The following is an 11098-nucleotide window of genomic DNA, read 5'->3' on the forward strand; positions in this document are numbered from 1 at the left end:
AGTCTACTTCCCCGTATGATACCTGCTTCTCTTCTCGCAGCCCGAGATGCTCTCAGCACCAAGCACTTGATGGTGAAAACCCGTCCGCTGTCCCAGGCCACGCGAGCTGCAAAGACCAAGGCCCAAGCCTTTTCTGGTGAGTCCAGAAGAAAGAGATTAAATGCCTGGGGTGCTGAGCATCTTCCAGCCTGTAGCTCATAGCTGCACTATGCATTCTTACCTCGCAGAGATTATCCCAGATCATTGTAGGTAGCCATAGTTGTAGGGCTTCAACAGCCCCACCCACCCACTTGGACCCTCCATCTCTGCTCCTCTCAGGTGCTGATGAGCACTGGTTCTTCAGCACAACTGCTTATGAAACCTGGTCTGCTGGAAGTCTCTCTCTCACACAAACATTGGGCTTCCCAAATCCTACAACCACCTTTCCAGGGAAGCAGCTGCAGTTTAAAGCAGTGGAAGTTCTCCTGCTAGCACCGATCAGGGCTTGTTAACTGTAACAGTGGAATCAATAAGAATGGGTTGCCCCGCTTTGGGTTCCTGCCGGCTGCCCTAGTCCCTGAGCACCCTTGCATCTCATCGGGGCTGAGAATAACAAGAAGTCTGGTTGGCTTCCTAGGGCAACACCCAGGGAATTGAAAGGTGCATTAAAAAAATAAAGTAACAAAATTAATATTGAAAGTAGAATATGCTACGCAGTTTACAAAAAAATTTACAGAAAATTAAACACATTAAAATCGTGAATAATAGATAACATTAGAAGCAGATATTTAAAACAATTCAAAACATTTCCAGTGTCACATGGCCTGTTTGCAATGTAGCTTTATGGGTGTGTGACACACAGGAGAGAAGAGTCAGGCAGGCAACAGTGCAGCCCTGCATACCCCATCCAGCCAGTGTTTCCCACACACACACTGTCACCCCATTGCTCCCATGTGTCTCTTGCCCATGGCAGATCCCTTTGACAGCTGCTTCCACTCCCATTTTCCTGACCATCAGGGGTGCTCTCAGCCTCCTCTGCTATCCTCCTTTGTATGTGATAGAGGGCAGCGCCCAGGCTGTGGGTGATGCTCTTCCCTGCCTTGTCTCTTTTCCTTTAATATGTGCTTTTGGAAAAGGACTCATCTGCTGATGTAGTGCCTAAATACTCTCACCTTCCAGCAATGGGAGTCCTGACTCTGAGCACTGAGACTGTTCTCCTCCCTCTGCCAATTCCTCTAGAATTCCTGCAGCCAGCCAAAGAGCGCCCCGAGACCTCAGCCGCTCTGGCCAGGAGACTGGTGACAGGCGCCCTGGGCGTGCGGAGCAACCAAAGCAAGGCCGAGCGGGAAGCAGAACGCAGGCAGCTGCAAGCAGCCCGAGGTAAGCCTAAGGGTGCGGGGAAAGACGTGAGCTGACGTTGTTGTGTTGTAGAGGCAGGAAGTGTGTAGGAGACGGAGGTGGCCCAGGCTGCGGTGCTGTGGAGTGCAAGCGAGGGATTCTGGGGGATTTCTCGATGTCTCCGCCTCAGGCCTCCCTGCTCTCACTCACTACCCACGTCCCGGGAGTCTCTGGGGAGTCTGGCTCTCTGCTTCCAGGCAGGGTTGCAAGTAAGCTACACCAACCACATGCTCGCTCACTCTCCTTGCTGTCACACAGACAGCTCTGCCTGCCTGAGGACCTGAGGGAGTCTGTTAGGCAGCCAATGTCTAGGTCACGGAAGCACCGAGTGTGCCGGGCGGAAACATGCAGGGATACAGGAGAGGGGATCACCCTTGGTGTCAGGTTGCATTCTGGGAAAGGGTTCCCTCTTAGCCCTCCCCTCTCCTTCCACTTTCTCCTGCTAAGAAAGAACAGCGTTAAGGGAAGCATCCTCTGCACAACAAAGGGGGAACCAGGTGGCCTGGCTGGGGAAAGGGGTTGTTCCCCCCTTTCCCCACCACTACCAGCTTTCTCCAGGGCACAGGAGACCCATGGTCATATGAGCTGCCGCCTCAGCCATGCTGCTGTCCTGGGCTTATTGTGTCCATTAAGGGCCCTGTCTCTTCCCAGTGCGATGGCAGCTGGCTCTCCGCCTGCCCTTCAGCTGCACCAGCTAGATAACAGCGGTGGAGCATGCCCGCCTGGCTGGGGAGTGCGCAGCTTTGCCATACTTGTTTGGAAACTGTAATGAGATCAGCGAGGTCCTTTCAGATTCCCCACGTGTCTGTTATTTCCTGTTAGGACTGGGAGGGCTCTGTTGGGTAGCAGGAGCCGGCCACTGCAGAGCATCTTGTAGGAGCCTGAGGATGCTATGCTCCTGTCTTAGAGCTGTCAATCGCATCTTCAGCATCCTTTGTTAAGAAAGGAGTAGTTAGGGAGTACCTTGTCCCTCCAGGTACCAGCTCCCAACCTCCTAGTCCTCTGTGCTGGGATATTTTGACATCTCCAGTCTTCATGGGAATCCACAAAGCTCCCACTCTCCCCAGTGGCTGCCCAGACTAAAATTCACACACATGTTCTACCTATGGTATATGGCCCTTAACCCTGATGGATATGTGACTTTTGATTCGACCGAGTATTTGCCCTAGGGGTAGCAGTAGGTGGAACCAAGGGTCACAGACTTGGCTCAGAAGTGGAGGAGTTTTATGGAAGATGCAACTGGATTGAATTGGTGTGAAAGGGTTAGTTAGGCAAAGACTCCCTCTGGGCTGAGTTGATTCTATTACATCAATAAAGTCTTTTGTATATAGTGGAACCTGACAGTAGGCCTATGGGCCTTGCAGGGCAGGTGGTCTAGAAGATGTTCAGATCTGTCTTGTACTTCAGATTGGCAGGTTGGGCAAAGGAGCTGGCAGCTCTTTGGTTTCCATGTTCGTTTTCAGTTTATCCAGAGCCTCTGATTTTGTTGCAGGAATATATGCTGTAGGGAGACAAGGACCTTTTATTTCTTTTGAGAGCCACATTCTCTTGGGGATGATCTGTTGGGGACTGTGTGCCAGCAGTGGAGGCAGCCTGACCCAAAAGTGGGGAGCACCACTTCTCTCTCTCTCTCTCTCTCTCTCTCTCTCTTTCTCTTTCTCTTTCTTTCATTCTCTCCCACTATTCTCTTTCTGCCACTTTCCTTCCCCCTGGTCCTCCCGCCCCACCTTGCCATCTGCTTCAGACACATGCAATGCTTGGGCTGCCGGCTACTCACCCCTGCCCTAAAATGTGGAAGGAAGAAGAGATTTCAGGGAAGTGGGATGAGGCAGGGCCTCTCATTGAAGCAGGTGGAGGATGGGGGCAGAGCTGCTGGATCATGCCCCCCAGATACCGTCAAAGATTGGGCTTGAAGAGGGAAGCTGAATAGCCTCTGATCTCAAAGAAGCACACCGTACATCCTAGAGAGGTCAAGTTAGGCTTTGCCTTTTTTAAAAAAAATCCTGCTGCTCTTTTTGAAACAAAATGCAGTATTTTAAGCTTGCAAAGACCCTTCAGGCAGCAGTGAAAATCAGGAGAAGAGGGTGCAGGTAATTAACAATGCAAATATTTTAGTCACTGTAGGTATATGTCTTTAACAACAAGCTTTTTGCACATTAAAAAAAAAGTGTTGATAGTTGTTTGTCAGTTCAGGTGATAAATTTCCCCGTGATTTTCCTGTTTCTAATATAGCCTCTTTCCCCCCTACACCTGCTCCTCTCCAGCCCCCACTCCACACACACACACCGCACAGCCTGGACCCTTCCTATTTAGTTTTCTGAGGAAGCTTCTCTCATACAATAACTCTATTACCTTCTGTCATTCTTTTTGAAACTGGAGTATGAGCATGGATTACTCTGGGTCTCTCTGACATTCCCAGCATAATCAGAAGCTGTTAAAAATTGTTTTTCTCCATAGCTTTCACTTTAGCATTTTGAATAGGATCTGAATCCAATAATCACTGCAGCGTTTCCAGCGCTATTACCCCTGCCAATGATGGCGTGTGCCCTGTGAACACAGCATTTTGGACTAATTCCTGCAACAGATTTCTCATTGTATACATATGATGTCCAGGTTACTGTAGCCTCGTTCAGCCCAGGCCTCCCCCTGCTCTCATATTTTTACTGTACTGTCCTTGCAGATGTCCTCTTTGTGACCACATTAGAGTAGTGATTCTTATTCTTTTTTGCCCATTTTTCTGCCATGGCGCTGCGAGGGACAAAAGCTGGAAGATTAGTTTATGGCTTCGGCCAGATGCTTATGAGACAGGAGGCACCAGCAGCGGCGCTCCTATATACTTGGCCCCGTTCCTCAATTGCTCTCCCAAAATGCTATATGGTAAAATGAGGGGGCATCAGGTCTGTGATCCTCAGGTTTGGGCACTAGGTGGTGCTCCAATCCTGATTACTGCTCCAGGATGCGGAACTGGGAGCCAGTGCCAGCTGCAGGAGGCAGTGTAAGTCATGCATAGGAATAGGTGATTTGTTTTAATTGAAGCTGCCAACTCTGCAGTCTCCCTGCTCTTCTCCGCTCGCTAGCCTTTCCCTCGGGTCACCAGGCAGGCTTTCTGATCCTAGCACAGGTGAGACGCAGCCCATTGGAACATGGCATGGCACTGCCGATAGAGGCTGGTCAAGGGGCAGGCACAGTGCGGCTGAGATGGGAGGAAGGAGACGGCGGCGTGAAGCAAGGTCAGCACAGGGTACACGCTTTCTGAGTGCCAGCAGGGTAGGCAACCACAGTTTGCTGAGGAAAGTGGTTATGCTGTGTCATAGGAGCAGAGCCTGGTGCGCTGGGAAGGGCGGGAGGTGATGGAGGAAGGAGGGAGAGGAAGCGCCAAGGCTGCGGAGAAGTGCCACTCTGTGGAGTCAAAACATATACCGTCATGTGATAGACAACAATCCCATGACTGCAATCATGGAGCAGGAATTCTAACAGGCTGCAGTCCCCTGCACCTTCCAAGTGTGGCGCTTTCCTACGCTGGCAGAGTGCATCCCCCATGGCTTCACCTGCCCCTTTTCTCCTCGCAGAGCGGAAGCGCTTGGAGATGAAACAACGAGAAGATGCCTGGGAAGGACGTGAGTGAGGCCACACCATCTCAAGGAGAAAGGGGAGAGATGCCTTGAGACTTCACCTGAGCAGGACTGGGGCTTGGGTGCAGGCGGGCAGGTTGTGCTCGGCAGCATTGGGGAAAGTTCTGCCGCTCCCTTTGAGCTAAGCAGCAAGAACATGGGCACTCCTGAGCGGTGGAAACGTGCTCAAATGAGACCCAGCGAACCTTGCCCTGGGACCCTGAAACAGTGGAGCTGGAGTTGGCAGTGCCTCTGAAAGAGCTTCCCCTGGGCATCCGGCCCAAAGACTTGGCACTGTTCCACTTGTTGTGCCATGGAAACATAACCCTCAATATCTAAATGATGTTGGCTCGGCCTTTCTTGGATGCGCTGTGTCCTCCACTGTGGGCAGCAGGCAGACCACGGAGCAGTGTGGTGTCCTTGGGTTCTGTGGGACTGGACTGAGCTGTGGCAGCTTTTACAATGGGCCCTCCAGGATGATCAAGTGCCCGCCATTGAGTTTCTTATTAAAGGCTTTTTTATTTTTAAAAAAATTCACATGGTGCAGTGTGCAACTCAGCCTCACTACTTCCAAGTTGCTCTTGAATTAACCTCTGCAACCTTGTGGATTCAGCAACAGCCGGTGGTGGCAGCCAATGGGTTGCCAACGCTGCGGCTGGACCAGACCTCCTCCCGGCTCCTCAGGATGTCCAAATGCTGACCGGAAGTCAGCCTCAGATGCACAGAAAACAGCAACTCTTGTATGTTAGCAGAATCCAGTAAAGAGCTGGTGTTGAGATGCTCTTTTCCCTTGTGCGTGCTGGGAAGCTGGCATGTTTACGGGAGGCCTTTGCCACCCAAGCTGTATGCAAGATCCCTGGCCCTACCGGGATATTGCTGCTGCTGCTGCTGCTGCTGGGATTCCCCTCCTCATAGCAGGAATGCTTTGGCAGAGGCCCCCCTGCAGCATGTCATTCCCACCTTGTGAATATAGGGCTTGTAATAGCTGCCGGACCCAGGTCACAGCACAAACATGCTTGCTCTGGCCGGCTTGCAGGAAAGGTTGGATTTTGCTTTACGGGCACCGAGCCCCTCAGGAAGGCCTCCCCAGGGGCAGCAGACAAAGTCCTCTCTGTTCCAGGTAGCCTGATTACAAACGCCCGAGCTGCAGGCAGATTGGCCACTTCCTTGTAAACTGACATCGACAACACGCCCCTGCTAGGCCGTGCCGGAGATTCCTGTGGTCAGACTCTCCCAGCTGTGTTTGGGGTCAACACCCTGGGAGCAACTTGGCTCCCTGAGTAGTGGCTGCCGCTGCCTGCTTGCCCCAGAGTTCGAGACCCAAGGACAACAGCACGGAGGGAGCAGGCAAGACTGCAGGACAACGTGTCCCAGGCCCAGCAGCGGGTAGAGACTTGGGATTCACAGGCCGTAAGAATGGGAGTGGTGCTTGGGAGGACTAAATGGGAGGGGGGAGGCTGATGCTCCTCTTGGCTGATGCTTCAAGGCAGGGATGGGGGCGAGCAAATACAGTGGTACCTCAACTAACATACGCTTCAGGTCACAGACTCCGCTAACCCAGAAATAGTACCTCGGGTTAAGAACTTTGCTTCAGGATGAGAACAGAAATTGTGCGACGGCAGCAGGAGGCCCCATTAGCTAAAGTGGTACCTCAGGTTAAGAACAGTTGCAGGTTAAGAACGGACCTCCAGAACGAATTAAGTTCTTAACCCGAGGTACCACTTTATGGCCCTCCAGAACTCTCTGCTTGGCCCTTGGAACTCTCCCCAGGCCACACCCCTCCTCCACTGGCCACGCCCCTCACTGGCCCTGCATTGCAGCCTCCTTGAGTGTTTTTTGCCTGCCCAGCCTGTATCTTTGCACTGCCTGGATGGCAAATGCAGAGAGATGAGCAAATCAGCACTTGTTGCTCCAGTCCCTTTTGCTTCTTGCCCCACCCGCCCGCCTTTGGTTAGTGGCCCCCTGAAGGCTGCCAAAGAGGACATGTGGCCCCCAGGCTGGAAAACGTTCCCAGCCCGTTTGAAAGGGTGTCTGTGGCGCCACATGGCCTGAGAGGGAAAAGGGAGACTGGAGCCGCCTTGTCAGAGCCTGGGGAGACGCTGCATGGGAAATATTGTCTCAGAAGCATCCAGTCCTGTTTAGCTTTGCCCGGGGTCAGGTCAAGGTTGGCCAAGACAGCTCTCAAGCCTGGAATGTGCTGGCAGGCCGAGTGTTTACTGGCCAGCCAAGCTCGCAGGCATCTCCCTGCCTGGAACAGCTCTCTCTTGTGTCTCCTCTTGGGCAGGGTGGAGCCCGGGACTCTGATGTGGGCAGCGTTCTGGAAGGGGAGGCGGATGGGTGCTCACTGCTTTTCCTGGCAGTTCCAGTAGTCTCTAACCCCCTGGTGAGGCCTGGCTTGCTCCGGCCTGCCAGCTGCTCCCCGAAAACAAGCCCCGTCTATTTGGGCCAATTAAATACTCTAAATACTGATACAGCGCAGCGGCTAAACTGTGTCCCACCCCTGTTTATAGCTTCTGGCAGCCTGCAGAGGCTGCCGACATGAAAGGCCAGCAGCCATGAGCCATCTGTGCCTTGCAAGCAACTTGAGAAGGAGTTTCCATCAGTGCGAGGGCTGGAAATGTCTCTGCTCTGGCTAGTCTTTCCCTCAGAAATGCTTGGCTTGTTTCTTTTGTACCTTGATGCAGTCCTAGGTGTGTTGCTCAGAAGTAAATGTTCAGTGGGACTTACTCTCTAGTCAGGGCCGCCTTAATGCCACAATGCAGAGCATTCCTCATGAAGTTGTGCCTCAAGTCCTGTGTTGGGTGGCTGTTTCTGCACCTCCATCCTGATGGACCTTGGTTCAGTCCCTCTTCTCCTCACTCCTTCTCGTTGCCTTTGTGTTAGATTGACAGAATTTGTGTCACACATACAGCTGACCATTGTTTTGAAGGCCTTCAGAACAAAGTGTAGGGACCATCTGTGTGTGTGTGTGTGTGTGTGTGTGTGTGTGTGTGTGTGTATACACAGTGCTTTTTTCTTAAAAAAAATGTTTAGGGGTACTCTCATTTTGACTCAAGAAAATCATTTTATAGTTCAGATCGGGGGAAATAAATACAGTAAATGAACATAAGTACAGAGATTCACAAAATGTTTAGGGGTATGCATACCCCTGTGTCCCCCCAGAAAAAAGCACTGTGTGTATGTACACACACACACACCTACACCAAAACAATACATACATATACATTTAGTTAGTATATTGCCCTACACTTGTAGAACTCAGGGTAGTTCACAACATAAAATTACAATATAAAATCTACAAAATACATAGGAAAAATAACAACAAACCAATAACATTTGAAAGGGCATCGGATGTCAATCAGCCAAAGGCCTGGTTGAAGAGGAACCTTTTTGCCTGGCAGCTACAGGTGTATAATGAAGGCACCAGCCAAATCTTCTTGGGGAGACCATTCCACAAAAGGGGAGCCACTGCAGAAAAGGCCCTTTCTCGTGTTGCCACCCTCTGGATCTCTCGTGAAGAAGGCACATGAAGAAAGACCTCGGAGAATGGTATCAGGATCTGGATACGTTCGTATGGAGAGAGGCGGTCCTTGTGTTTCCCTAGTCTGCTGGGCTTGACCTCAAAAGGCTACAGCACTGGGGAGTTCACTGTCTTCTCCGCTGTCCATTGCTCCAGCTCCATGAAAAGTTTTGTGTTGGGGTGGGTAACCTTACTCAGCCTCAGGTCCACAAGCATGGCAAACATGTGGGCACACACACCCCACATGTGCAGGCAGGTAAGGCAGCAGAGGAGGGGCAGTGGAGTCACAGATGTGGTGGTCAACCACCCTTATTTATTATTATTTTGTTATGTATTAAAATTGTATACTGCCTTTCATTTGAAGATCACAGGGCAATTCACAGCATAAAAATACAAATGCCCTTGCCTTGCGTCCTCTGGGTCTGGCTAAGCAACCTTAAACCAAAGCCCAGCTTTGGCATCTGATTCTTGTGAAATGCCCTTCCCTCTTTGAGAAGCTCATAAGCCCAGACCTATAGCTGTGGCAACAGCTGCTTTATTCCTCTTCAGCGCTGATAGTTGGCAACCGTGTTTTGAGTCTATATCACACCTCAGGGAGAGAGGAAAGAAGCGCATTAGCACACAATGGCCCATATTGTACAGAAGGATGGGTTGTTGTTTTTTTAAGCCCACCATCCTCTTGTAAAATGTTCACTCTGCAAGAGGACAGCATAGCGCGTTACCAGACAAGCCTTGGTAGCAGCAAACAACTATAGGATAGGACTTGTTGGTAATGACAAGAGCTTGGAAGATCATGGTCAGGCAGACTCTGGTTATGGCAATATAGATGGTCTTCACCTAAAGAGTTTTAAAAAACAGCTCCCTGTGCAATGAGCCTGAAAACATCAACATATTTTGTGACCGTGGATGCGTATCACTGGGAATTCAAGTTCATGGTAGAGGCTGTCTTCTTCAGGAAGGAATGTTTTGCCTGAACTCTGAACCCAGGTCCACTGGGACTGAGACCAAGACTTTGAAGACCGATTTAATATCCAGGGAAGCAGCTGAAGCAGCCCCAGAAGCCAGAGACCAGGTCCCAATGTGTATCTCCTGGCTTCCCAACATCAGAAATTGCCCGGAGCCTGCGCTGAGTGGGTTTCAACTTGAAAGAGAATTTTAAGAGAGCAGAACTGAACCATCAAGCTAGTTTAATGTTTACCTTTCACATGCCCTCTGAATTGGCTGCCTTACACTGCCAAGCTATATAGGATGCTGGAGAACTATGCTTTAAATAAAAAAAAGTATTATTACTAATTAGCAACCCCATATGGTTGCTTCAGAGATGGGGGAAGTGGCAATCTGGGAGAGTGCCTTTAATTCTTTCTGCCCTTGTTTTACCAATCTAATTTCCCCAGCCTCCCAAACTCGCTACTATCTCTGCAACATTACAAAGGAAAAGAAGCTTCAGTACCTGTCACCCCCCCCCATTGAGCTTATAGTAGCTTCAATGTCTGATTTGGATTGGATCTCCCAAAGTACACCTTTCCTGATCTTCGAAGCAGCCTTTCAAGGTTGTGAATGAGTGTATAAGACAAAAATGAATGTGCTGAGGTGCCTCAGGTCTAGGGCCTGGCAAACACAGCCCTCTAGGCTTCTCTACCTGGCCCTTGCACTCTCTTCAGCCCACACACCCCACCAGCCCTGCTCTGCACCCTCTCTGAGTGCTTTTGCCAGGCTGGAATGTGCCGCTCAACCGTGAGCCTCTTTTGCTTGCTTGGGTGACAGCAAAGATGTGCTTGCTTGTGGCTGGAATGTAGCCTACACCACAAAGTGTGTGTCCTGTCTGGCTACACCTGCTTTTGTCTCCAGACCTGTCCACCATCGACACGTGTCGCCAAGAAAGTTGCCTATGAGGAGATACAGCCCTGAGAATGAAGAAGGTTCCCTTGCCCTTCTTTTGAGAGAACAGATGACTGAGCTTGGAGGAGCAGAAAACTCAGATAGGGATGTCCTGGGACAGAAGAGCAGAGAGATCAGGGTCACAAGGCCATGGAGAGCAGGAGATGAAACTGGGAAGGACGCAAGTGCGCCCAGGGAAGGAAGGCAACAACGCTCGCTTTGTATTGGGCTCCAAAGGAAACCAGTGAATATTGGACAGCAGTAATGCTCAGGATGGGGAGGGAGGAACATGAAGGTGTCCCACATCCTTTTAATCCCAGCATTGAAGTGAATGGACCACAGGCTAAATCGAGTCTGGTCTATTTTGAAATGAAAGCTTCCCACTTCCCTTTTCTCTCTCACTTGAAGTGCTGTGTGGAAGGTGAGCTGGCTAATCTTAGTATAGCGTAAAAAGAGGGTGGTAAACAGGTGGAAATGGTTTAATGCAAGATCAGAGAGGAGGTTGTAGTCAAAGCAAGAGCATGAGAGCTATTGGGAACGGAGGAACCGGGCAGATCTTCAAAGCAATGTTGTGGCACTGAAAGTTCAGGAAGCAACTAAAAACAAGGAACCCCACCCAAGCGAGGAGGGAGCAGGGGACAGGGTGCCAGTGGGTGTAGGATGCCAAAGGAAGTGTAATTCATAAGAATGTGCAAACTTTGGAAGTGGAAGA

General features: G+C 50.6%; 1 protein-coding gene across 3 annotated transcripts in view; it reads left to right on the forward strand.

Moving 5' to 3' along the window:
• Positions 1–5521, forward strand: part of R3HCC1L (R3H domain and coiled-coil containing 1 like) — a 38226-nt gene extending 32705 nt beyond the window's left edge. For all 3 annotated transcript variants that reach the window (XM_079976559.1, XM_079976558.1, XM_079976560.1), the window contains exons 5-7: positions 41–136; positions 1219–1359; positions 4947–5521. In XM_079976559.1, the coding sequence (XP_079832685.1) occupies positions 41–136; positions 1219–1359; positions 4947–5002 (293 nt within the window). In that variant the 3' untranslated portion in view covers positions 5003–5521. The remainder of the gene's footprint in view (positions 1–40; positions 137–1218; positions 1360–4946) is intronic.
• The last annotated feature ends 5577 nt before the right edge of the window (positions 5522–11098 follow it).

The sequence above is a fragment of the Podarcis cretensis genome (genome assembly GCF_951804945.1).
Source record: "Podarcis cretensis genome assembly, chromosome: 5".
NCBI classification, from domain to species: Eukaryota; Metazoa; Chordata; class Lepidosauria; order Squamata; family Lacertidae; genus Podarcis; species Podarcis cretensis.